The 27983-nt window shown below is 38.4% G+C and overlaps 2 protein-coding genes across 5 annotated transcripts in view; one reads left to right on the plus strand and one right to left on the minus strand.

Moving 5' to 3' along the window:
- TBCD (tubulin folding cofactor D) overlaps positions 1-27983 on the minus strand; it is a 128422-nt gene that overhangs the window by 68596 nt on the left and 31843 nt on the right. For all 4 annotated transcript variants that reach the window (XR_004755141.1, XM_035342377.1, XM_035342378.1 and 1 more), the window contains one exon: positions 5218-5374. Coding sequence is in view for 3 of the 4 variants with exons in the window: in XM_035342377.1 (XP_035198268.1) it covers positions 5218-5374 (157 nt within the window). In the remaining variant the exon portion in view is untranslated. The remainder of the gene's footprint in view (positions 1-5217; positions 5375-27983) is intronic.
- ZNF750 (zinc finger protein 750) lies at positions 19344-27767 on the plus strand. The gene is made up of 3 exons (XM_035342380.1): positions 19344-19465; positions 24030-25659; positions 26090-27767. Exons 2-3 carry the CDS (start codon positions 24239-24241, stop codon positions 26805-26807), a joined length of 2139 nt encoding a protein of 712 aa, XP_035198271.1. The 5' UTR covers positions 19344-19465; positions 24030-24238; the 3' UTR covers positions 26808-27767.

Raw genomic sequence — 27983 nt, forward strand, 5'->3', positions numbered from 1 at the left:
ACCCCAGCTGTGGCTACCCAGTGAACTGGATGATGGAAACAGACCTAGGCTCAACTATACGTTTATTTTTAATCAGAGAAGCTACCCTTTATGCCTTGTGGCCGTGTTATCCTCAATTGCAGGAGCAATAGAGATGAAGCACGCAAAAGTGGCTGCTTCAGCCAGCATTAGTAGGGGAAAAAGCCCTTCAGACCAGTCTCAGGTTTAATTTCTTCTGTTTAGATAGGCAAGGAGAAAATAGAAGAAAATGATAAACGCAGTGACCAGTCCCCCTTTTACACTGCACACTGGCAGTCCCTTCTAACCCAACTACTTTCTGCTAGCCACTCAAACTGCCCCACGGTTGAATCCAGAGTTACACAGTCAGTTACAGCCTTTTTAGCACGTTGTTGTTACATAAAGATAAATGTCGGCATCTTCAACGCGTTACTTCAATCCCAAAGTTTTGGAGTAAAACACTGGAAGTAAAATAAATACACATACAGAAGAGAGCAATAAAGAAAAAGCTCGGGAGCTGCAAATTAAAATGCTGCTATTAAAAAAATATAAAAAAGCCATATGATGCCCCTGCAGGAAATAAGTTTACACAAGTGCAAGACGCAGTAGGCGCAGAGTAGGCTCTCCTCTGAAGGCAACATTCACATACATGAAAGAAAAAGCTATTCTTAATATTTCATCATGGTACAAGATGTAGCTCAAAGCAATGCTTCAGATTTTCCCAATTCTGCAGGACAATCTTGCCCTGGAGCAAGCTACATCATTTATCCATAGCCACACCTTCCTTTTTTTTTTCCCTCTTCAAAAACAACACACCACCGCAGGGAAGGCAAAGCTGCCTGTACTCCTACACTGTACGCACGTATTCAGATCCCTCTAAATGATGATCTATTTATTGATTACCTAACTAAACCATCAAATGATAAATAAGGCTATATTCTGACCATGCAGTAGTTTCATATAATTATGATAGGCAGCAACAATTTAATTTCTAATTGTATAATAGAGCAAAAGTATATTTTCCTCTTCAGTTTTTGTTTAGGTTTTAAACAAAGCAGCTCTGCTTCTTAGTGTGCACCTGCCACTTTACAGACAATAATTTCCACACCCAAGGGGGCAGGAATCAAATTACCTGCATTTCCAAGTTATTAAATTATGTTTAACTTTCCTCATAGGTAAGCTTAAAAAGAGTGCATGCATGTGCAGACTGGGAGACAAAAAAATCTCAGTCAAGCAGTACTTTTATAAAGATATGCCTGAATAGCAACTTCAGTATGTGCAAGTATTTCAAAATGTAGTAAGCTGATCCTGCACTAAAAGTGAAGTTTCATCTACTTTGCCAAGAATCTTCCTTTTGTGGTCTTCAAGTTTGAATAGATCATGCAAGGTTTTAGAAACCAGTTTAACTGGACTTCTAAAAAAATAAATAAACAAATGTTAGTAAGCCTACCCTGTTGAAATATGGATAGGGAAAAATACCAACAGATACGTAAAAATCAAAATTCTCAGGCAAGTGTTCCAAATAAGCATACTCTGTCTAATTTTTTTTTCTTAAGAAGAAGGGTAAGAAGAGTGGTCACTGTTTAACCATTATGCCCACTCAACACTTTCTAGTTACCACCAGTTTTTCAGTGCACTTACTCTACTATGATGATGACTACCTTGTCTCTTGACTCTGAGCATTCTTTCCAGGCAACCAGCTACTTATGCTCCGAGTTCGGCATTGTCTCCAGCCAGTTCAACAGCACTGTTAAGGACTGTGAACGAAGGATAAACCATTTGCAATTTCTAGCACCATGACAACGCAAACAGTTCAGGATCTCAATCATTTATTACATCTTCTTAACAAGGGAGTAGCTCTCTTTGCAAGTACACAATTTGTTATTTTTCTCCAAGGACCCAATAGTTTGTATTCTCATATAGGTAGGATTTTTTGCTGCGTAATTCAGCTCACAATGGATATCATGTACTTTGTTTCAAGATGCTGAGTTCTGCATTTTTTTAAGGGTAGCAACAATTTGCTTGTGGCTAGAAGTATGACTCTTCTTTAAGTAAAACAGTGACACACCTAAGGCTAGATTTAAAAAAAAGAGCTGTATGTAATTATTGGCTTGCTGACACAATAGGTGAAACTGTGTGTCATACCCTATTTGAATATTTTTTTTCTACTGTTTCTCTTTGCAGTGGCAATTCTACCTTCAAGAGCTGATTGTGTTAAGTAAAGGTATGGCCAACATAGCTACAAAGATTTTTACGTAGAGCCTTACTATGGCATTAATACTGGCTAAAATATTGTGCAGCTTTCTTATACAACTAAACAAATATAAATCACAACACATTACAACTGAAAATAATAAATTCTCAATTTGCCCCCCCCCCAGCTGTCTACTCTCTATTTCACTCTGATCCACCAGCTTATTCCAGAAGTTGCAACTGGCAAAGCCACAGTGGTAACTTGTATTACTTTACATAGAAGACACCAACTATTTACACCTGACATCTTCCTAATAATAAATAGAACTTGTTTCCAGAATCGACTGAAAGTTAAAAGACAGGAGTGTCTTCAGAAACGCTGAGCTCTTCATAATTGTGCAAAAGCTTTGTAACAGTAAAACAAAGTACCACAAATCATGTAAAATCAAAATGGTGAGCTCGCACCTACATATGGAGAACAACATTGATTTGCATTGTGGTAGGGTAAAAGGAGTAAAAGAAGTATATTGCTCTAAGCATCATGAATGGAAGAAAAAATCTGAAAAATGGAAGAACATTTTTGATAAACAGAAGGTTTCTAAATTTGCACTTTGGCTTTAAAGTTTCACTTGGAGCAAGCTTTCCAGACCTTTAAACAAACCTTAAAGTTGTTCAGCTAAGAGGATGGAAACAGAGGATTCACTTCCATAGGGCTGCTGACCAAATCTACAAAAAACACTAGCTTTGAACAAGACCTTACTATCGGATTGCCACACTCTTCCTCAAGTTTTGCTTGCAGCCTGAGTATAAATGTATTCCTCCTGCTGGTTTAAAGATAGCAGTAAATAACTTTGCATTGCCGTTAACACCCTCTTAGAAGTATTTGGTAACATTCTACTCATTCTGTCACTATTTCGTCATTGCTACCATCATCTGTGCTGGTTAAATTAAAAAACGTTGGCTAGAATAATAAAAAAAAAAAGAAATACAACCCAAAATGCAATCACTATTTCACTGTGCAAACACATCTTTAGGTACGTTTATATTCATAATTCACATTGAAATCAACTGGAAGACCATTTAAACATGACCCTTGAAAATAAAATATTTCCTTAATAACTTATTAGGGCAAGCATCACCCACTATTTCTAGCATGCTTATAACTGAATCATGCATTTCCTGGAGTCCCAAATCTGTTTCTGAAAATCATCCAGCAACTGTCTCACGTTCCAGAACAGCTTGGTGTTACAAGACTCCTCTCCTTGAGTCTCTAGACTGCTGTGGATATGAAACACGATGAAAATACCATGGAAATGCTTTACCGGAGACACAACGCTAAGAATCTGAGCATTTTTTTGCCTGCTTACTCTGTAGAAAAGATTTAACAGCATTAAAAAAGAAGGAAGAAAAGCATTTGGCTTCCAGGAATGTGACAGCAGATTCTTAGACAGAAAGATTTTAATCAAGGTCTCAAAAAATGCCAGGAACAGGTACCGCACCTGTAGGAGATAGGTAGGAGACACTGTCCTGTGACCCTACGTGAAAGGGCCAGCATTGGACAGTGAGAATACAAGGATGAAAAAAAGACCAGCAAGGGGAAGGTGCACTAGGCTCAAGGAATGAAAATGGCTATGCAGGGTCTACAGACTGTCCCAAGGAAGTTTCAAAACCAGCTTTAAAGAAGGAACAAGACATGTTCTTTGGGCACCTGCTGATCTAAGTAAGCAGTCCTGCATTTCCAAACAAGGTAGTTTGGGTGTGATTGAAATAGTTCTGCCAGCAGTCCGGAAGCAAGGCAGCACTAGAACTAGGACTAGGTTTCTGGGACCTATAAATATACAGTCCCTATATATATATATTTAAAGGTAATACTAAATGGCTACTGATTAAAAATCTGCCAATGGAGACAAAGATGTCTGAGTTGCTGATATGAGAGCACACTAAAAGTCTGCCAAGAAACTGTGAGAAGCTACCTCTGTGTTTACAGTGCAAATCACCCATTAAAGACACCTTGAAATGTCAGCAAATATGCTGCCAACAAAAAGACTACCTACTGAAGAGAGAATCCCACTAGACAAGCAAAAATAGGAGGAAAAGCGTGAGAAGAAAGAAGGAAAAAAAAGGAAAAGGTAGAACCAGTTTCTAGCTGCAGAAACATCCTTAGTGCTGGGGGAACCTGCACCAAGTTCAAGTCCACCGTTAGAGTATGAGGGATGTTGACTGGAGTACCTCCTGAAAGTCTGACTTCTGAGAGTCTTTTGAAACAGAAAGAAGTACTTGGATATTTCCCCTTTCAACTAAAAGTGGTTTTGTCAAAGTAGCCATTCCAGACTGTGGTACTCTATGAAAACAAAAAATAACAAAAGAGAAAAGAGTTCTCCCATGTTTTTGTTAAATTTAACTAGAACCTGCTAATAGTTATGGTAAAAATGCTTTTTCAGAAGTGATACATTACTAAGAATTCAAAATCACCACATAGAGCTCAAGTTGTTACCACTTTTATAAACTGGAAGTGATTTAATTTTACAAGTATTCTTTACTCAAAATAAACTTTGATCTGCAACATTTCAAAAGGAAAACTACAACCCGTACAGAAGTACCTGGAGGTTCTGAAATGGCTTTTTAGGAGATCTGAAGTCTAGTTTATTCCTTTAGACCTAAATCAGCTCAACTTGCAAGTCAACATGACACGCTAGATTCTTTGCACCATACAATCTGATGAAGTACCAAAACTCCTGGATCATTAGAATTAAGTGTGCATCTGAAAAAGTAAGAAGTAACTTCTGTAAGTTTTCTCTTCTCCTTTGCCCCCATAAAGGAGTTCCACAACTTCAGGGCGTGCACGTGTGTGTGTGTGGCTAATATCTACTTTTAAACGTCTTAAAGATAGGGAATTACTCTCCCACATTATTAACTTCTACAGGATACAGCATGAGACTACTAGATTAACTTCTAGTTCTTCCTTAATTTTGAACAGATTTTAAAAATTAACTGTACCTAGCTCAGTTTCTTATCGCAGCAGCTTACCTTGAAATCTGGTTAATAAATGGAATCAGTTCTGAGGGATCATAAGCACGAGCAAAGGCCCAGCACACATAGCACGCTGCATCTCTCACGTTGGAACCCACGCTGCATGATCCCCTCTTCTCATCGTATGTCAGAGCTTTCAAAATGACAGGAACCACTGTGAAATGGAAACGGGCACAAAAGCAACAATTAGGACCATGCCGTGAACCAGAAGCAAGGTATGAGAGCATTCAATGATCATTAAAGAAAAGACACAGGGTGTGTGTTCTGAAAGAAAAAAAAAATAAAATAAAGAAAGAGCATGGCTCTTAGTATCTGCTAATTTGACTAGAAAAAAAAAAATAAATCTCATTTTAATACACTATTTTGTTTCTTTGCCAGTAGCCATTTACTTTTTCTTCCAATTCCATACAGTTCAATGAGGATTAAAGCAACGGTGTTCCATAAGAAGTTACATCTTAATTCTATAACATGTTATTCAAAAAAATCTACCATTTCCATCAGAAACTTACTATCACAATAAAAACTTGACGTTCTTTAGACCCAAGATGCTGGTAAAGACAAAAAAGCAATACAGATGTGAGCAGGTTTTTTTTTCTTTTTTTCCTCCCAATCGAATAAGCCTTGTGTTTGGGAACTTCCCTTAAGAGAATTTGAGTGCGCGCTGAGTATTTTTAACAAAGGTTTATAAATATATTATATATGAGTATCAATACCAAGCCTTGTCTGGTCACAGCTGCACTGGCAAAAAAGTATCTGCATCCACATACCCTCATCTGCCTGTAGAAGGATTTGACTAAGTGAAGTTACGAAGTATTTGAGATGTTGACTCCTCTTATAAAGTAAACCTTTTAGGCCCACTATTTGTCAAGTGTATCTTTGTTTTTTTTAAGGAAGCCTGATACTATTTATTACTCAGCAATACATGTTTAGAAGTCAATTTAGAGTCCAAGTAATTTTCGTAGGGTCAGGTAATTTTAGAGTCAAAATTTTTTAATGTCAAAGTTTTAAACTACTGGACTAGAAATGGTACTGTAACAGCAGCATCTATCGCTAGAAAAAAATACTTCTTAATAAATACAGTATTGTAACTACCATACAAGATTCAGTACTCATCTATGACTGGCCACCATTTATCACAGCACAAGTCCTACCTTGACAAATACTTATAATTAACAATGCCTGTGAATCATCAATACATCAATCTTGAAAGGGACTTAAGTACACTCTTTGCTTAATCTTAAATCAAAGTGACAAGTTCACCGTTGCTCTTTCGTTAAGCAACTTGTGATATGTTATTCTGCGTGGAGCTGTCAAGTGACTTCAATGTAGTGTTTTAAGTTCAAATCTCTCAGCACTGCCACACTGCACAGAGCACGAGGACAGAATTTGCATGTTATATATATAATGTTGCAATGCAACCTGGAAATGCAAACAGGTGGGCTTTGCTCTTATTTCTGCTTCCATATCCAAAACAAGATTTAACAGAAACTAAACCAAACCCCAGACTAGAAAAGGTTCACTCTGAGAATCAAACAGCTTTTAAAAATGAGCATATCCATCAATGCCCCAGACAGGATGCTGTTGGGGGAAATAGAGAAAATAGGGTAGTAAAACAGAAGACAAAAGAAAATCCTAGAACCTTACCATAAATGTGTTATCACACAGGTACTGTTATAAGAGACTAAAATCAGGTTGGGGAACCGAGCAGAAGGAAAACTTCACTTTCATGCTTGTAGAAGTTCTACAGTTTCAAACTGTACAAGTTTTTCTACAGCTAAAGACAGCTTTCAAAAACTTGAAGAATTCTCCTGTACAGCTCTAGCAACACAGTGTCGTGGTTTAACAAATACTGTATGTATGCAAGGCTCCCCGGAGGGCTTCCTCCCAGTATCTGAAAATCCAGAAATACGATTTGAATCTCTCTCTCTCTCTTTCTAGAGATGGCACGTCCTTGGTAAATAAATAATGCCAATAACAACAACAGCCTTTAGGAGAGAGGGAAAAAAAAATGCAATTTGTCTTGAATTTCTTTATAGTATCAAATTTATCAAACACATCTTTTTTCCTTAGAAAACACTTGTCACAAGGTGATTCCATTGTCCCATTGAACAAGGGCTGAGTTTCACCAGCAAATTGTGCCTAAATATACTGGAGCAGATATAATCACTAAATAATTAAACATCAATGTATTGCTACCTTAATCAAAACATAGGCACCACAAGTGGATTAGGGAAGTGTTAAAATACCATTTCAATTCATTTTAACCTAATGAGAACAAATAAAGTAAGCAGAAGGATGGACAAAATATGACTACTACGATCGCAAGTGCTACATGGGGAAAAAAAAACACAGCAAAGCAATTCCCATTCAAGAGCAATGATACAGCAAAGATGGATGCGTATTTTGGCACTTCTCAGTTCTGAGAGAAACTGCAATAAAAATCTTGAAAAATGTTGACTAGCTTGTTTTGAAAAATGCTACATCAACTGATGAAAAAAAAATGGAATTAGCTGGTTCTACAGGAACACTAAAACAGACGCCAAAGGCAACTTTGCAAAGCTGCTGCAAATTTCCTTCAGCACGAGGTGATTACTCCAGCTACTTCAGACAGCTGTGAGCACGGTCTCATCTCTCTGGAGGCTGAACAAAAAGTAGGAGCCGCCACAAGCAGTGCCTTGCGTTTGTGTTGTCTGACATGGTTTTCAATTCAGGGCCTTCATTTTCCACATGGTAGGGGCAACACCAATCAGTAACAACAGGAACTGAGGAAATGCAATGAAGAACAGCTTTATTCCCAGGAGCAGCTCAGGACCTCTCCATTATCATGCAGTGATTTGGACTTGCACCTCTTTGTGCTCCTGTGCCTGGGACCCACAGCATTGCTGCTGCAGAAGAAACAGCATGACTGCAAGTCAAGAGCAAAGACAGGTTGTGCAAAGGAAGGATACAAAAGTGGGCAATTAGAAGAGAGGAGGAAAAGGGAAAACAAGGTGAAGGACGCGGCAGAGCTAAGTAAAAACAAATACTTCAACATGGAAACCCTACTGCGGTCAGGGTCATCTGTTTAAGCTTGCATTCTACCACTGGCAGAATATTTACTGGTGAACTGGGGACTCTGGGAAACGCTGTGTAACGATTGCTTCTGACAGATGTTTCTGTGCTTGAAAAAAGGGGAGAGAAGATAAGAGAAACTACAGAACCAACATTACTTTTCCTTTCAGGACCATTTAATAGTCGTAAGAACAAAAGAAACTAAAAAAATCAGGTTTCCCTTTATTCTCTATTTGGAGTCCTTCAAACACAAGGCAGTTGTTTTTGGCTGTGGCTTCCTGCAGTCCCAGCGGAGCCCACCTGCAGTCACTGAAGAGCAGCACAGGCAAAACATCTGTAGCATCTAGCCCACTGTAACTGAAGCACCTTACAAAAGACCTTCCTAATCCCCAGCTGCTAGGCTCTGTGGCTGCATTATCTTATGCACACGACTTTTCATCTTCAGTCTAAACAAAATCCTAACTTAAATTTTGTTTTTCTCCAATTTAAAATGTTTGCGTTCGTACTCCCCCAGAGCTTTGCTTGATACACAACACAGCAATGATGTTCAAAGCTTTGTAGTCAGCTCCTGCATTTTGTATCGGTTAAGCTATTCACCATTATAACCACCTCACAGGTATTCAGTGTGGGCAGTGTTGGACTGTGATGCTCTCTATCGTTTCAAATTTTCAGATTTACAATCACATTCAACTCGTACCTAAGATGCATTCCACCAAAAAACACAAGTGAAAAAAAACTTGAGAAAAAAAATCCAGAAAATCCAAAACGAGAAGAAGAGCAGGAGTAAATTTGTTTGAAATTATTAATAAGGTTTTGTTGATGTTTTGTTTCTTAGATTTAAAAGTAGGGGTTGGGAGATACAACACAGAGAAGGCCTGAAGTGTTACCTAACCTTGAGAGTCACCATTTGTTTCATAGTTCTGCATTAGAAGTTTGCCATTAAAGACAGAGGGTAAGTAGTGTCCACTCTCAAGCCGAATATTAAAACAATATCCACCTGTTTAGTTCTGTGAACGCTCAAAAAATACAGTCACCTTTACCCGTAGCCTAGAGGTATTAATAAGCACCTGTTACGCTCCACCCTGCCTTACCTAACAACATAACTGCAGGTTGCAACACAGCGCTTTGCTCAAGCCTTGTGAAAATGAAGAAAACTTCTGGCTTCAAAGCACTGCAAACAAGTGATTTTCTCTAACACAAGAGACAAACTGCATAGACACTTGGCTTTCTGAACAGAGATTTTTATCAATCGGATGCTTAGCATCGCTTCGTTGCAGATGATAACCACTGAACAACTAGTAAAGAAACCAAAGGAAGACGTTGGGTACTGAAAGGTCCCATATAACTAAACCAATTTCCTTTAAAAAAGTACTTAAAAAAATATCCCGTATACTTACCTAGACTATAACCGTTGCCATCAGGACTCCTATGTTACTTCAGATCGTCATGTTTTTTATTTATTGCAATGTTTATCATATAAAACATACAAATACAGCAATTAAACAAACAAACAAAAACCTGTTCCTTAGCCTGAGGTCTTGTCTACAAAAGAAAATTGCAAAATTCCAAGTCAACCCTGCTTCACTTAGAACAGACTTGTGCACCGAATCTCAAGTTCAGAACGAAATGTCTGAATTCAGTTTGAAACTAAGATTATGGCAGTCTTAAAACAGAGGTTAATGTTACCTTTTAGATAAGTCTCACATTTTGCTGTGGATCGTTTAGGCAGAGAAGCTTTCTCAAATCACAATAACTTTATTGGAACGTCTTCTCTTTTAGAATGATAAAATACAAGAAAAAGTGCTCTTAAGAGTAAGACACTGTGTACAGGTAGAAGTCTAAAAAAAAACTAGTTATTCATGAATTATGAGGCTTCAACAAAACTATAAGCATCAATAAAAAGAATTACTGAATAATAGTTTTACTCAGATTTTTCTTCAACAAATCCAAGTCATTGCAGAAGTATCCTTCAGGAGGTTCATCTTCTTTGTGAGCCTCAGGCATTAAAAAAAGTGTAAACAGCCATATCTACAGCACATCAGCTTCCCAGGTTTTAAACAGCATGCCCATCACTATCATTCATATGCAAAAAAAAAAAAAAAAGAAAGAAAGAAAGAAAAAGAGCCCTTTGTTTTTACTGAAAAAAAAATTGAAATCAGATTTGGGACCACAGGCTCTTGCATGGCACTCTAAGCTCTTTTAGAAAGAGAGGCAGCTCCTAATCGTAACTTCATTAGGGCTGTTATACTAATATTTAATGTATCAACACAGATGCAAACATAGATAATTTTAGGTTAGGTCGATTATCAGAAATAAATATTTGTTTAAAGCTCTGCCAAACATCTACGATTTGTTCTCCTGTTTTCTATACAGGCTGTCTCCTTCAGACTTTACTTTTAGAAGACTTCAGCCAGAGGATAGGTTCTCCAGCGAGAGATCAGAAAAAGCATGTGCTGCTTTGTTGGAAAATGCTCAAGTGTTCCTGTGAAAAGCTCTAATATTGCAGCCTGTAGGGCAAGTGCCTAAAAACTGTCAACAGGCGGCCTCTCGTCTCTCGTTCCTGCACCCAAGTTTGACCTAGTTAGGAGTCTGCCAGAGAAGGGATGAGTATCACAGCTCGTGCACACTCAGAAGATAGGTTTGAATTTACCAGCTGAAGCAGCTTAAGCTGCCCTAAGTTTCTCACAGTTCTGAACACTGACCCATGTCTATAGGGCTCCATATATATATATATGCATGTCCGCAGACCAAACAAGCATTTTCTAACCCGTGACTACGAAGGACTGAGTCTGTCTGGTTGCAATCTCAGTTCAGTCTCTCACTACGTAATGAATTAAGAGAGTCTTTAATTATATGATCACATGATATTTTTTTTCCATGGACCTATCTCAGTCAGCACACAGGAAAGACCTGCTCCGGCAATGAATCACAGCTGGGCACCAAAGGAGATTGTTGTCTGCCTCGCTGCTGAGGGTGGAAAATAAGTACTGCAAAGACTGGCTTTCAGGCAGGGAGAAGGGATTGCTGGTTGAGCTGGACGGTGCCCTAAAGAGCTACATTCTAACTACATCTCTGCCAAAGACTTGCTGTTTGATACCACTCGCGTTACTTAAATACAGTATTTAAAGAAATGGACGCTGGCTCTCATTTCCCAGGTATCTGCTTCAATAAACTAATTGCAGGTTGCAGAAGTGCTACAACGCTGAAATTGGAGCAAGCTTTTGAGCGTGGCAAGGGGCCAATGCGGAAGCAGACAGATCTGGATTCTGGCCAGTCTATCTCAACATCATTATGTAATGCAGCCAGAAAATCTCCAAATCTGTAAGCACCCCCTGCCTGGTTACACTGCCAGAACTACAGCTGACCTAAGATACTATTGATCTACCTTCCCTTCAACGCTGAAACACCGAGTGCTAAACACTTCAGGGATTAACCTACCCACTCACGCCCAAGGCCATACGCGAGTTTAGCAGAGACTTTCATACAGGTTACAGCTAACAGCTCTTCCTGTAACTTAAGCAGTCGCAAACTGCAGTTTAAGGACACGAAGAAGCAGGCTTGTGAAGGAATCCTACCGAGTGAGTGAATGACTTGCTCTGAAGGAGGCTAAAAATTTTGCTAATTCATAACGCTGCATGGCAGAAAAGAAAAATCACCGGAGAAACCCCAACCTTTAGGCTAAGGTTGTGCAATACTGAGATCAACCCTACAGTGAAAAAGCTAGAAGCAATTCATTGTCATTTATTCTCTGCTTAGCATTTACACCATTTCTCAGTTGCACTGGGGGAGGAGGGAGGAGGAGGGACTTTTCCTGCTATGGCTTCAGCTACGGCATTTATTCTCTCTGGTAGACAAAACCAAATCTGCACTATTTTTAATGACTTTGTGCTAATTTCAAAACTGAAAATTTGAAAATGACATTCACATTAAAATTTTAAAATATTATTTTCCAAATCAATATCATGGATCATTTTTAAAGTTCACCTGGGTGTTACAAAAAAGAAATTCCTCTGTAACCAGCCTTTCAGGTTTAGGTGTTCTCTATTTTCTAAGCGTCCACCTAAGACAGGTAGATCTTTTTTCATTTCTTCCTGTGTCTATGATGAAAAGTACCTGAATGCCTGCCAAAAGCCTCACAATTAACTACCACTAGGGAATAGACTAGCGCATTTCAGAAGCCTGACTTCCCGATATATCCTCCTCCAAAAAACAAGGCAGCTGCAAATCAATACCAAATATCTAATTCTGGAATACGAAAACACAGAAGGTAACCCTTAAAGCCAGAATACTTACACAAGTTTTAGAAGTTATATAATACATTGCTATAAGTCCTTGTTCTAGAACACTCTTGCAATCAGTGCTGGTTTTATTTTGCTGTCATTTTTTTTACATTTAATAGGTGGCACAACGACACCGGACAAGAAAAATGTTCCTTCTTCATTGTACGCAGAGTTTTTCATTTATTTATTAATTTATTTTAAGTACAACAACTTCAAGAATGTAATTATCACGAAGCACCATTGTCCCATACTGTCAGATAAAACGTACAGGAATCTCCCGTCTCACCAATACCAGCAAACTTGCAGGCATTTTTTTGTACCAGTAACACCACCACAGATAACCCGGTAGCACCACAGAGCACATACCTGCTCTAACCCAATTTATATGGTATTTGCAACAGAAACCGAGGGAAGTTCAGAACTGCAGAGAGAAGTTGTGCAGATAGAGATATTCCTTCAAAGCCCTAACATCTGCCGCTGGGATACGTTGTATTATCTGAAATCTGACAGCACAAGAGACTTCATTTCATACCAACTGTATGAAATAACAATATAGGTGACAATGGCACGTTTTTAAAACAGAGTTGAAATGTCAGCTGAAATAACCAGTGTCTCCTATTTAAACAAGGCGCTTACCATTCAGCACAAACAATACACAAAATATTTCCCTGTTCCAGGGTCTTTTGGGATACTGGCAACGTTGTCTGACCTCTTTGTCTGACAAGGTAAAAATCATTCGCATTTCCACGCTGAATAACAAGGCATCCTAACCTACCAAGTCCCTTCTCAAACTACCTCACTGACAGTACTTCTGAGCCCGGACTTTAATACCCATTACTTTTTTCTTACACTTTCTTTTCCTCCTGTTACTCTGACGGTCATTTATAAACAGAATAAATAAATTACATTTCTTCATAAGCTGTTTTTTTTTCCCTACACTTTCTATTTATATTGAGAGTGATGAATCTAATTCAAGATTTGGATCGCTCACACCGACCCACCACTGTTACACTCTGAATTAGCCACTGCTTATGCATCTCATCAGCATCATTAGCTTCTGTTTATATGTTGCTTTCACTTCTGCCACAGTTAAAAAAAAAAAAAAAAAAAGTAGGATGGGGGGAGAGGGATTTTTCTGTCTATTCCCTGTGAATAGGTCAGGGTATAAGAACAGATCAAAAATAACATCTTCCTGGCTGGAATTCTTCCAATATATGCACCAATCCATTGCAAGTTTAACCACGCGGTTCTTCCAATCCTCCTGCCCTGGCTTCCTCTTTTTGCTTTCCAGAGATGGAAATCTTTCCAACCTTACTTTAAATGTACCTGTTTTTATGGCAAAAATATCATCAACCACATAATGCACAAAAAGAAAAAATAATAAAAAAAAAAGTTATCTTTGAATATGAAACATTAACAGTTCTACCACTGATTTAATTAAAAAAACAAACAAACAAACAAAAAAAAACACTTAATTAGCTTTAAACAGAGGAAGTTTAGCCCCCTTGCCATTAACAGATACAGCTGTGATTATTCAGCGGTCACCTAGCTGTTGAGAGTTTAACATGAGAACACTTTTAGTCTCACCACTGACATATTAAGAACGCCTAGGAAGTTTCATGTTCCTATATGTGACACACCTTATTAGCTAGAAAGTTTATACTATGCTGTCATCAAGAGAAGTTTTAATAACGTCCTTTCACAAGCAAACCAGAAATTCAAGTAAACTAGGATTCTCTTGTTTGTTTAGTATTTATCCCCACCCAATTAAATAAATAAAAAAACAACTATAAATAATACTCTGAAGCCTACAAAACCACAAATACAGCACAAAAGATGTGAAATCATACTGAAACCACACTAAAATATGTTTTTTGCCATTACACATACCCTGTCCACATTTCATTTAAGAGTGCTGCAATTCCCAGTGTAGAAATTCACACAAATACGTCACCAGACCGTAGAGTTTTGATAACTTTTTGCCATTTTGCTCAAAAGAATGTTTTCTTTCCATGCATATGCAGCTGGGTGACCCATATTAAAACAGCTGAGATTTTACAGTTAAATGATAACACATAAGTTCAAACTCAAAAACTTAACAGATAAGCGGCAGTTCAAGAATTTTTATTTAAAAAAAAAAAAAAAAAAAAAAGAATAAAGAAGCAGATTTCACTTTCTGTTCTATAATCCTCACTTTTAAAATTGAAGTAGTAGACAACATGTATTAATCATATACATCCTTATAAAATTTGACATGTTTCAAAGAAGAACTGAAAGCTAAAAGTCTTTCGGGTCTAGGAATATTGACTGCAGGCCTCATTGTTCTCTTCTTCGTGAGACTGGCATCACTGCAGCACGCTGCTACTGATGTCTCAAAGAAAATGTGTGGGACCAATTTAATATATTCTGGAACTGCCCGTGGTACAACTCAGATTCTGCTGCTGGATTCCTTGAGAAAAACTTGATTTCACATAGGTGAGAGAACTGTCTCAGAATCTCTGGCGTAAGTCTTAAATCAAAGCAAAACCACTCTGCATGAAAAATGCTTTAAGAGTAATAAATTTATAAAGGAATTATAACCAAAGCACCTAGTAGAAACTCAAGAAAGGCATATTTTACATCTCTGTTAAAAGGACTGATAATGAAAAGAATGACTATTAAAAAACACTTCTTATAAACAGCTCACAGTTTTGCCTACAGTCTCAGTTTCTGATGTTACCTACTTCCCCCGAGATGTTTCACTGCCCAAGGGGGAGGATGGGAACCAGAAGGAAGATCATCCTAGTTCCAGGCCAAGCACTAACAATACAGGCCACAATAAATATCTGAAAATACGATCTGCTGTTGCTATTAACTGCTGAGCTTTCATTCTTTTCCCATACAAATAATTTGCTCTAGTAATCAAGAACAAGTGGCTCACAAACATCAGCAAGGTAATCTGCCCAGACATATCTCCCAAGTCAGGGACTGGAATCATTATGAAAAACAAAGGCACATTTCAAAGCTGTTATTTGAAAAGCATTAGGACTAATAACTATTCATATGGGATAGAAGAAAATAGTTATGAGAATATTGTACAAGAATCACAAACTGTTTTGGGGCCCAGCATGAGTTACACTAATTACAATGTAAATGCATCTGCCCCCTTCTGGGATTTAAGAACAACTTAGTTCAAACACACTGACGTGATACAGATAGCAACATCTGTCAATAACTTCAGTTCAAGTAATCAAAGAAAAAGGGCTTTCTTGATCATTTAGCTCAAAGCCATTCATTTAGACACGTAAGGAAGGTGATAAACATAGAAGTGAGTACTGCCAGGCACACAGTTCTACGGCACTTCTTTTATAGGGCGAGATAAGCTTCACTAGTTACACGTCTATCAGTGCTCAACTAAATGGCTTTATTCTCATTAATCTTTGATCATTCCTTTTTCTTGGAATGACGAGTACATACATTTATAAAGCATCTCTAGAGAGATACGGAAACCTTGCTGATGACTGACTGCCAATGGACATGGAAGTCATTAAACGAGCCCAGAGGAGGGCCACGAAGATGATCAAGGGGCTGGAGCCCCTCTCCTGTGGAGCCAGGGGGAGTTTGGGTGTTCGGTGTAGAGAATACAAGGATCTGGGGAGAAACTAGAGCAGATTTCCAGTGGCCTTTCCAGGCCTAAAGGGGGCCTACAAGAAAGCTGGAAAGGCACTCTATCAGGGAGTGCAGTGATACAGGACAAGGAGGAATGGCTTTAAACTAAAAGAGGGTAGGTTTAGGTTAGATATAAAGGGGAAATTCTTTACTCTGAGGTCAGCGAGGCCCTGGCCCAGGCTGCCCAGAGCAGCTGTGCCTGCCCCATCCCTGGCAATGTTCAAGGCCAGGCTGGATGGGGCTTTGGGCAACCCGGCCTGGTGGGAGGTGTCCATGCCCATGGCAGGGGGTTGGAATTAGATGAGCTTTAAGGTCCCTTCCAACCCAACCCATTCTATGATTCTATGACATCCGCTGAAAGCCAGTACCAGTTCTGGCTGACATAAGGCAATGTCAAAGCAGCAGAACAATTCAGTAATCGGGGCTGTTCGTTGCTTTAGAGCAGAAACCAAGAATTATCTGATCAACAGAGGGCTTGATAACTGACCAGAGCAACGCCGGACACTCTTTCATACATCTAGGGAATTCTCAGGTATTGAAAACAAAAATTAGGTAATCAGCTTATCAAGAATGTGTTAAATTAATCCCCACTATGTGTATGGTTCCTGCTATTGACACTTTTGTTTTCTGCTTAATGCCAAAGCTCAGGAAAAAAAATCATAGAAAAGCTTAAAGAAACAAGTCTGTAACATTTATAGAACGGGCAGTAAAATGCTAAGTACTTAAACATAGGAAATTCAACTACTGCAATGCAACACTTCCTTGATAATGCCCAGGAGACTGAATTTTAAATAAAATTTAGATTAAATAAGTATATAGTAAACTACACAAAGAAGCTATAAAACTACAGCTTCAGATCTTCAGAGATACAAAAACAATCACAACTGGAAAACAAACAAACAAAACCAACAACTTGGGGAAAAAAAATCTATAAACATGTTATGTCCATCCTGGTACTCAACTCAATTAATCTGAGTGTTGTGCTCAGGTAAACTAAGGAGGGTGTTGCTAACAGGCAACTGGGTTCAGTTTAGCAAATACGCACGATGCAAGAACAATGAGTTAACAAAAGTAAGTGATGAAACCACATCATTGTAATCAAGATCTACTACTTCCAGAAGCAACAGGGAGCTGCTCCTTTTCTGGTGTCCATCAGCAACGGATTTGGATTTTTAATATCATCCAAGCACCAAGAAAAGTGCCATTTAAATTATCTGTTTTTTTGTTGTTGTTTGTTTGTTTGTTTTACTTTGTTCACAACTGATTTCAACTGATCTGCCTAGTAATAGCAACTTCCAGAGAACAGCTGGATTTAAAACAGGCTCCATGTTGTCCTTGGACCAAGGCAGCAACCAGACACCGCACCTCCCCTTCATGTACCAGATCAGGGAAGGGGGATAGGGACAGAGAGGAAAAATCAAAGTTTAAGTGCCACTTAACCTAATTCAGTCACCTATATATTAAAGGAGTCCTTCAGGTGCCCAAATTTGCAATTTTCTTTCAAAACAAAATATCTGATTCTATTCAAGGAAACCTACCTCCACCCCATCACATGCAATAAGAAATAAAAAATAATAATAATAAAAAGATGGTACTTTTCCTCGAGCTACACATCCACATTTGCACAAGAAAATGACAGACGTGTAGTTTGATACGGCACACAAACATACTGACATGAAAGAAAGGCTGTTCACTAGCAAATGATGACTACTTCGTAACTTCTTCAGTGAAGAAAGCAAAGGACTTCTCCCCTCGGGAATTCTCAGAGAAGTTTCCGAATACAGACACTAAAAGGTCTTTCTGTGCAGTTACAATTTTCTGATATTCTACTTCTCTTCAAAACTAAACAGAAGAAGGATGCACTACGAATGCTTTTGTTCCACCTAAAGCCAAAGGATAACAACCCGACAGTAATATGACATCTCTTCACACTGCTGTGGCATAGGAAAGCAAATATTAAAACAAAAAGGAAACAACGACACAAACACCCCAAGACCCACCTTTCTACCTTAAAATTAGCACTTGGTTGTATTCATAATTTTTTTCCAGCAAGTTACATTGGCATTGCAACAGGAAGGATGGTAATCTGCACACCTAAACAGGAAAGTAGATGTCCACACGTCATTTGATCAAGATAAATGCCACATCATTAAAATGATTTTTAAGGCATTGCTTTACAGACAGGTTTTGAAACAACTATATCAAGTACAGAGTTCATCATACCTACGCATTTACAAGTTTCAAAAATTTCATGTCTCTAAACCATCAGAAATACTAGTCAAAAAACACTTAGGTTTCATACTCGGTAACAGGAATGGCACCAAAAGATTCTCCTTTTGAAGGACCAGCACGCGGGACGTTTCATGAACCAGCTCTGCACTGTCACTAGGTAACTGGCAAATACACTAATAAGTTTGTCATCTGTAAACTCTCAGTAAAACGCAACTACGAGCAAGTACCAGCCCTCATCAGTGAATGATCGTCACACTTCCTCCTTTCACCATGCAGTTTTACTGCTCCTGAGCAAATGTATGGACATGATAATCAATTTCTCACCGAGGTGACTCCCTTCCACTTACAGGATCTGTACATTTGACTGCTGATTATAGGCAAGCTTTGGCAGGTTCCTGTGGCAAGCTTGGAGTTAGTTCAGTCCCGCCTTCAGAGAGGAGACTCATGAAGGACAAAAAGATTTAAATAAAAATGGAGAGGGGGAGGAAAAAAAAAAAAAAGGCAAAAATATTAAAGCTACAAAGGCATTTAATAAAAATTGTCAGTTTCTACTAAGAATGTATAATTATAATTTTTAAGCTTTGCTACCCCCGTGTATGGCCGATTCTGCTGCTCACAAGTCATTTCTACTGAAGGTAAATGCATTAAAAGCTCAGTATATTGCCTAGCCACTTTGGACCCCACTTTGTAGATGAGTGCTCAGAGGAACAGACGCAAAAGTTTAGAGTAAAACTTGGTTGTTGGAGGGCACAAAAGCGACAAAAGCTCTCTTCGATAGCTTAGATGCTGAGGTAATGCTGAATGAAAGCAGTGGACGCAAACAAATGAATCGTAGCTTCAGGCTGGAGTAATATCAGGTGCATCTCTACACCCTGAGGGCTCAACTCCTACACTTCTTAAGTCCCTCCCCCTGAAACAACCTCCTGCAGTTTCACTTAGCGATCGGGCAGCGAACAGGTACTTCTCTCTCAGCAGTGACAGCTACAGGTTAGCAACAGGGATCACCTGGAAGCTTTCACACATCTCTCTCTCTGGTAAGTGCCTTGATTTAGACATTTTTTTCAAATACAACGTGTTTATATTAACAATTAGAAAGGCAGTCAGAGGCGTGCATTTTTCAGCTGTCTCAGAAGCCTAGGTTCCTCCTAGCAGGTGCATTTACTGCCCTGCTTGAAGCTTTCAGCAGAAAGTTCCAACAGGAGAGGCAAAGATTTTAGTCTGTGAGACAAACTGACTCTGAGAAGTTTTTACAGTAACTTAAACTTGGTGGTGGGAAGTGTTTTAAGCACCTTTTCCCATGGGGAGAGTTAATGTATTATACTGAAGAATGACAGAAAGCTGTGCTGCTTGAAATTGCTCCGTTTAGTCTGCCAGCTCTTCTTTACATAGTAGGACTGCGGTAATCTGAAAAGCTTGTGTGGAGATGACATACTCAGTTTCAGTTTTGATTTGTTACTTTTCCAGCTTGTGGGAATTGACTAAATTTACTAACAGAAAATTGGATTGTTTTAAGTTATCCTTTCTCTAACCAATTAAAGTATATTAAGATGTGGAGTTATTAACTTAATATTTATGGAGACTTCTTTCTTCTTATCCCCACCACCTGAGCAAGTTAGCTATCTCTGCCGCTGCACTTCCTCTCGCGCACTCGCACACACTCGGGAGCACGCAGTCCTCTGGTCCGGACCTTCAGCACACACTTCCTTCCCGGTCCTCGCCAACCCACTCCTCTCGCCCATGTTTCCTCCTAATTAACAAACAGTTGTGTTAAAATTTATCTTTCAGTTTAAAGGAACTGGAAGTTTAGAAGGGAGTGGTAGTTAATCACTGGAAAATCTCAGCTAGAATAAAACTCACAAATCTTGTTCTTGCAACACTCTAGGTAGGTGACAATGGCATGTCCTTGAGTTATGCAATAATGCCACATCACAATATTTTAATTATAGCATGTCCTTCAAAATGTTCCACCCCAGTGAGTGCTCCTGGTCAGAGAGATCAACATCACCAAAGGATACTGCAGTAATAATGGAGTGTGCATGACAAACTGTTACGTAGTTTGCTAAAGCAGTGTCCTAAAAAGAAACATAATTACCAGCCCTGCTTGTAATAAAAGACATTTTGAAATTTCCCCTTTGATCAACTGGACATCTTAAACAATTTAGACTACTTAAAAACCTAAAAAAAAAAAAAAAAAGCATATATATGTATGTACATATATATGTGTGTGTATGCATGTGTATGAATACACAGGTGTAGATTTGTATGTATATACTTATACACAAAAACATTTTTGTTTATGTATTTAAACATACAAGCACTCAATGCTAAATAATATTCTTACTTTCTGGACTTGCTAGCATTTTTAAAAGCAAGGAGGTAGCAACAACACACTTTAAAAACTGGACGAAAACATGCTGCTCTCAATCTCGGGCTGGAAAGGGCTACAGACCGGGACGCTGTAAGGAAGAAAGTTATCGACACAGAACAAACAACTAATACAACCTCAAATTTAACCCACATTATCTGAACAGCCTGTTTTCAGTAAGAACATAAATAACTATCATTACACATCAAACCTAAAAAGGGAAATTCGTGATAATATGTAAATACCCACGCTTCTAAAATTAGGTATTCAGGAAGTAAATTCTCAATTTAAAAGAAAAAAGAAAAAAAAGCTGCTTGAAAATTATTATCCTACTACTGAAGGATTTTTTCCCATTTTTAAAAAGGATATTCCAAGTTTTAGTACTCAAGTTTAAGGGAAAAGCAGCTATTTATTTTGATTTTTCTTGCTAATACTAAACTTTAATTTCAGTAGAAGACATGCACTGCACAACTGTAAGCAACTGGCATTATTTATAATACAGACAGTCTTAATTGGTTGCAGCTATTTTAAACCATTATTATTTTTTCCAGTTTTATGTGTGCGATCAAAGAGTTTTAAATTTTTTTAATTATGGAACGTGTACCTCTGCCAGACACTGCTGTGTTTTACTTCGAAATGGGAAGAGAAACTGTCCTCCTTGGTTTGCTTTAGAAATGTTTTACTACTGGCATTTGTAAGCCATATAAAAAAAAGGATTAACCAGTAAAAGAGACGGACAGAATATTCGTCTGGCTGACACTAGCCTAACTTTCCTAAAGGGTAAACACCCTTTAAAAGAAGCTACTCGTTCGGCACCTCGCGAGTAAGCAGCACGCAGTCAGAGCACCACTGCCTGCAAGCTGAGCATGCCATCAAAAGAAAGAATGAATTAAAAAAAAAAGTGTAATTCTGTCCTGCTATACACATTGCAAAAAAGCTGCCAATGCCCTAAATTTCTAACATTAGAACGGCAACAATGCATTTTATCTTGTTAAGAAATGATAGGTAATACTCTGTTGAACAGGAATAACTTGAATCAAAGTTAAATACCAAGTACAAAGTCGGGGTGGGGGGGGAACAGGACACACAGGAATTTACACTATTAAGCAAAGGAAAGCTAGAAGAACAAGAAAATCTAATTAACATCTCTTTATTATAAATACTGCACCTGAATGCAAATTCAGACTGTATCATAAATGGCTAAACTAAGAATGCAATGGAGTTTTGACAACAATATCTTTTTTTCAATAACAATTAGTACAAGTACTTCCAAGAAGATATGAGGAACAACAGGTACAAACTGACTTGATCGAGTCCATTACAAGCTGTCCGAGTTAGTTATACATTGTTATGTTAGTCAAAAAATAAATACAACAAATTCCCTTAAGGAGAAAAAAAAAAAAAAAAAAAAAAAAACAGCTAAGCCTCCTGAGCTCCAATATTTTTATATATTTTTTTTTAATTATTTTTTTAAGTGTTGCTGTTCTTAATCTTGCACAGGAATGCTGGTTATCGCTATTTAAAATAGTTTTAAATACAATGTTTGTCTTTTTAATTTATTGAGCTCCATTTAATCAGACTCCAATGACAAGATTTAACATGCTGCTGTATATCTCTAGTGATTTTCTTTTACATTGTAACATTATTAGTCTCCAACTCCAAAAAAAAAAAAAACTTTATTAGAAACTGAGAAAAAGCTATTAATATTTCTATTTCTTTAGACTGTCACATATTTAATTATTTGTTAATTTTAAGAAAGTTTGTTTTTTCTATTTATAGAGCAGGTTTGCATTTTTTTTAGAATGTTTTCACTATTATTATTTTAACAAATTAATATTTCTTTCATATCAGAAAAAAAACATGTATTACAATTTGCTAGAATTACTATACCTGGTAAAACAAGCAGCAGTTCTGTAGCTTTGCCTTCAGTTTTCATAATGTGTTGAATGCTATTTTCTAGTAAATAATCTCTTATTTAAGAAATGCAAAAACATCTCTACTTTAACTAAAATCTCACAGCACACAATCACCAGCAATTCTTTTCATAAACTTGATATTTTAATAGTAGTAATTCAAAGTTCTATGTAGAAAGCTGTTTAAAAAAAATAAAAAATAAAAAGCAAGCTATACTAGTCACTCCTACAATTAGTATTCCTGCAGTTTCGGGTAACACAATAGATACAGTACGTGGTTTTGCAACAGTCATCATTTTGATAATGATGCTTATAGTTCATGATGAAATCATCAGTTTTTAGATCTCTGCCATAACACATCCTATAAAATCATGAGAACTTGACTCTGAGAGTTTCTCACGCCTTCAGAATCAGTGAACATAATGGAACAAGCTGATACAAGCCCTCCTGACTTATCTACTGAGCAAATCATTAGGCTGTATAAAGTATCCACAACCTTACTTTTTCTGAAGAAAGGCAGATAGATCGTGCCCCTGTAAATCAATTGCTGTCTGCCACTTTTTACGTGAATTGACACACTTGTGTGTCTGTGCTAACCACATGCAGTATGTAAGGTGCTGCACAGCAGAAGAATGTGAAATGTGTTTATCAAGCAGAATATTCTATTAGTCAGATATTGCAGGACTCATTTCTCTTAATTGTATTAGGAAGAGGAAGAAAATTGGTGTGGTTTTATCCTTCGAGAGATTGGCCACTTTTGAGGTATCCACCGAGATTAAGCTGTTAGGAAATGCCATGCCAGTTAAAAGAGGGGGAGTTGGTCAGTGTCTGAAAGAGCCAAGTCAGCTACCCAAGTGCAACCAATCCACTCCACCCTCGTTTCACCAAGCAGGAAATTCCCTCCTCTCTTTCCCCAACCGGCCTGACAGGCTTGCCCCATATCCAGCTGCTGCCAGGACCTGCCTCTTCTCATTTTACCCACCTCCACTTCTCTCTCAACAGCTCCACCTAGATTTCTCCTTTCATCTTCTGAATGAATGTTCTTTCAGTTCTCAAAGAAAACTCCTTCAAGCCCAAAGCAGCTGCAAGTGACTAGCACTGCTGAAAATTAGGACACTTCTACAAGTATGTTTAGGTGCTGAAGGGTGTTAAATTTTAATGTATGTCTATTTTAAGGCTGGCATCTAGCATTTTTGTTTTGTTTCTAAAAAAACACAAACACAAAACACATTATATATAATATTAAGGGGAATAGAGTTAAAAGGATGTCTTAGTTTGTGTTTAGTTCCAGTACACCTAATTTTAACCTTTGTGTTACAGTTCCTGTGCTACCAATTACGAAAGTTGCTTTCCGGCACCCCCTCTTCCCTGAGACACCACGGGAGTTGGCTTCCTCTTTTCACCTGGGAAGAAGGATTCCAGAAACCTGAAAAACTGGAAACATCAAGAGGCTAAAACTGAGGAAAGCTAACCACAAGAAAGTTTTTATAAAGAACCATTACATTTAATTGTTTAAAGCAGCAAAAAAAATGAGTCTCCTCAAAGAACGTAAACCAAAGAAGCCTCATTACATCCCAAGACCACCAGGAAAGCCATTTAAGTATAAGTGCTTTCAGTGCCCCTTTACTTGCAATGAGAAATCCCATCTCTTTAATCACATGAAGTATGGCCTCTGCAAAAACTCCATTACTTTAGTATCAGAGCAGGATCGCGTTATCAAGTGTCCAAAGGCTAGCTCCTTGGAGCCCAAACAGATCAATCAGCTCGAGACTGCAGTCAAAGCAACTTCTTCTAAGTCTGTCACCAATGGACTGTCAAACCTCGATTCAAAGCCTCAATATGCTTTTCCAAAAGAAGATGCCAAGGAAAACGTTGAATTACAAAACCAGGCAACAAGCACAGCAATTCAAGGACAAAAACCTGCAATTCAGAAGGAATTAACCCCCGCCAGTACGGCAACAGAAAGCGCCATCAGCATGCAGCCTCTTTTGGACAGCATTGTACGGCCCTCGGCTTTTGTTCCTGTAGGAGAACACAGAGATAGCAAAGGCCCAGAAACTAGTGAAGTGTCTGAAATTATATCGCTCCCTAACAAAAGCTCACCTTTTCACACTAAATCTGCATTTCATGCACCAAGTCACCCCTGGAAAGCAGGCTCTCCTTTCCTCCCAGAATTTCCACATAAAGTTCCTCCCACAAAAGGCTTTGGTTCCATCTCACCTTACATGCAGCCGATGATTCCAGAGTACTCGCCCCATTTTTACGAGCATAGGCTGGCCATCTACACACCTTACTTGCTTCCAGGTAATTCAGAGTGTGAAAGCTCTGCTCTGTCTGTCTATGGCACACAAGACCAAAGACACTTTCTTCCCCATCCTGGGCCACTTCCAAAACCCATAAATCCATCAGCATATGAACATTATCGGTTGTTCCAACAATATCATTCCACTCCTCCTATACCGTATGGATTTTGTAGGCCAACCGATCCTCCGTTTTACCGATTTTCACACGTAGCTGGTATTAACAGGGATCAAAGCTCTCATCTAATGGAAGAAACTACCTTGTTGTATCCAGCTTCTCTAAGTCCATCCCAACAATACCCTCTAGGTTCGCATAAAAAACAAGCAGACTATGAAAAAGAAATGACTTTACTGCATGCCAAAAGTCATTCCAAAGATGACCAAAATGAACGCGAGAACGCTAAAATGAGCCCTCTCGCAGGAAGCGCAGCAACAGGCTCCCCAGGAAGACCTAGCCCAACCAACTTCACCCAGACAAGCCACGCATGTGAGGGCTTATTTGACCTCTCCAACAAGTCGTCTTCCACATCGCTTGGCAAGTACGATCAACCAGAAGAAAACTTCACAGCTTTCAGACCTGTGAGAAAAAGCACTGATCAATCAACTCAAAGTGTGCCGACACAGCAAGATCGTGGCGATTCACCTACCAGGTAAAATAATAACATCACCTTGCGAGTTCGTGTCAGACTTCTTAGGGGCACTCAAAGACAGCACGTATACGTTTCACGCAATGCCCTTAAAATACATTTACAGTACCGAGATAATTGTTCTATGTGATAGATCTGCAAAGCAGATCCACACAACTGTAAAGCTCCCAGGTGGATAGCGAGTACAGCACGCCTTCACCTCAAGTGCATCGGGTATCTGTAACGTCCTCACTGTGCACGTATCTGTGTGTTTTGGGAAAACACCTCTATTAGAGTGATACCTATGGTGGAAAAGGACATGGGGGAGGGAAAGGGAGAAAAACAAAGTGGTCAGACTAATAACCTTTTTTTTTTTTTTCTTTGTCCACATCCTCAGCCCCCAGTTTAAAAGAGCACCTGGTAGTGAATTCTCTTTTGTCCTCTTTTCTTGCAGCATTAATGTCACTGACGAAGATTCATACACACCTAATGAATGCCCTAACAATGAAGGTTCACTGTCCAACACGGAAGAAGACACAGGAATAGCTCCCCTCAATCTTTCAAAAAAGGCTGACACAAGTGCAGGACCTGCTCATGAACATGCATACAAAAGCACATCCAAAACAGAAAGTCAGAACTTTCTAGAACTGCAAGATATGCCTCTGAACCTCTCAGTAAAAGATTCCTGCAACACAGGAAGCCTGAAAACATCATCCCACAGTCCAGCTCGTGATAATGGTGCTGCTGCTTCTCCGAACCCTGAAAATGAAAACTCTGGCGCAGATGCGTGTAACCCCAAGAACCCTACTAACAGCGCCTGCAACAAATCTCTCCTGGCTCACCGTAACGAAGCTCAAGACTTACGAATAATCGACAGCTGTGATGAACAGAAACAGACAGCAGCCGTGGCGCTCTGTCAGCTGGCTGCATACAGCCCTAGTAAAGTTAGAATGGACAATGAAGCGCAGAGTCCTCAGGATTGCAACGCTTCGTGTACAGAACCTACTCTTAATGCTTCTGATACTCAGGATACTCAGTGCAATCAAAAAGTAAAAGGACAAAAAAGGACAAATCAAAAAGAATCAGCAAAATCACAGCAAGGCACTAAACGAGTCAGACCAAATGACTGTAGCCGAGTCTTTACTTTAAGGAAGAGAACAAGGGTCTCTTAATGCTTCACTTTCCAGTGAGTTTCTAGTCATAGAAGTTAGTGACCAGCTACATCAGAAAACGTCTATAAACCATCTCTTATTGGATTTGGTCCGTGGCAAGATACATTCAATCTCTCCATGTAAATAATGTTCATATTTTTATATTAAAGTTTTTAAGTAATTGAGCTTTCCCTTGTAGAAGCTCAGACTTCGATGAGTGAATTTTTGCATTCATTACTGAAGCCAAAGTACATTAGACAAAGCTCTAAGGTTTTTTGCAATTGTATTAATGTAAAATAATTTTTACAACTTCTTTTCTTACAAGATGTTTAAGCTCCAGAAACAATACTGTTCAATAACATACTGTCAGTATTTTTCAGGCTTAATTTCATTTTTTTTTTTTGTTTCCTCTGGAAAACTTATTTCACTGTGCAGTAGTTTAAATAAGCTTCAGATTAAACCCAGCTATTTAGAATTTACTGTAAAAACTGTTCTGTGTATGAATTCACCTTTATGCCATAATGCAAAACGACAGACCAAATTTCGTTAGAGGCAGATGCCAGTTTAAACAGACTGATCCAAACCTTGTAAAAACAAGCTTCTCTTCTGTTGGCTAAGAACAAGACTTACATTAAACCAAAGAAAGTCTGCACCAATTTAATAAATGCGGTTTATGTTTATCTTTAACTGAACCACTATGAAAACAATACTGAAAATATGAAAATCAACAATTCAGGTGCCTAATCTTCTGAGGTTAAGACAGACACTGGGCAACCTTCAAACCCCAAGTCTAGAAGGATATTTATATAATTTATTTCACCTGAGAAAACTCTCCTGGTGAAGGTTTTATTTCAGAAACAATGCGTCACCAATTACGTGTTTTAGTGTGCTTATAAATAGATCCTAAAACTGTTTACTGCTTCTACAACTGTGTATATAAACTTGTAATTTTTCAAATAAATCTGTAACCTATACTTAAAATATACGGGAAGTCATTAATGAACACACAAACATTCCCTACACTATCTGTAACACATTAAAAAATAGATCAGCAGAGAACTTGCTAGCTAACTTTTCAATTTACAAGTAGAATGTGGTACTGAGTACCAAACAACTCTGAAAAAGGAACTTCCTTAAGTGAAGTTCATTATGCAGATTAATTCATCTGCATTTTAGCCCCATATGACAGAACTTTTC

This window comes from Oxyura jamaicensis, chromosome 18, assembly GCF_011077185.1.
Source record: "Oxyura jamaicensis isolate SHBP4307 breed ruddy duck chromosome 18, BPBGC_Ojam_1.0, whole genome shotgun sequence".
Classification (NCBI taxonomy): Eukaryota; Metazoa; Chordata; class Aves; order Anseriformes; family Anatidae; genus Oxyura; species Oxyura jamaicensis.

Bases quoted from the DNA above. Each gene is read 5' to 3' on its own strand.
- ZNF750 (XM_035342380.1), top strand. From the start codon at position 24,239: ATGAGTCTCCTCAAAGAACGTAAACCAAAGAAGCCTCATTACATCCCA. The intron at 25,660-26,089 runs GTAAAATAATAA...CTTTTCTTGCAG, and splicing joins CGTGGCGATTCACCTACCAG to CATTAATGTCACTGACGAAG.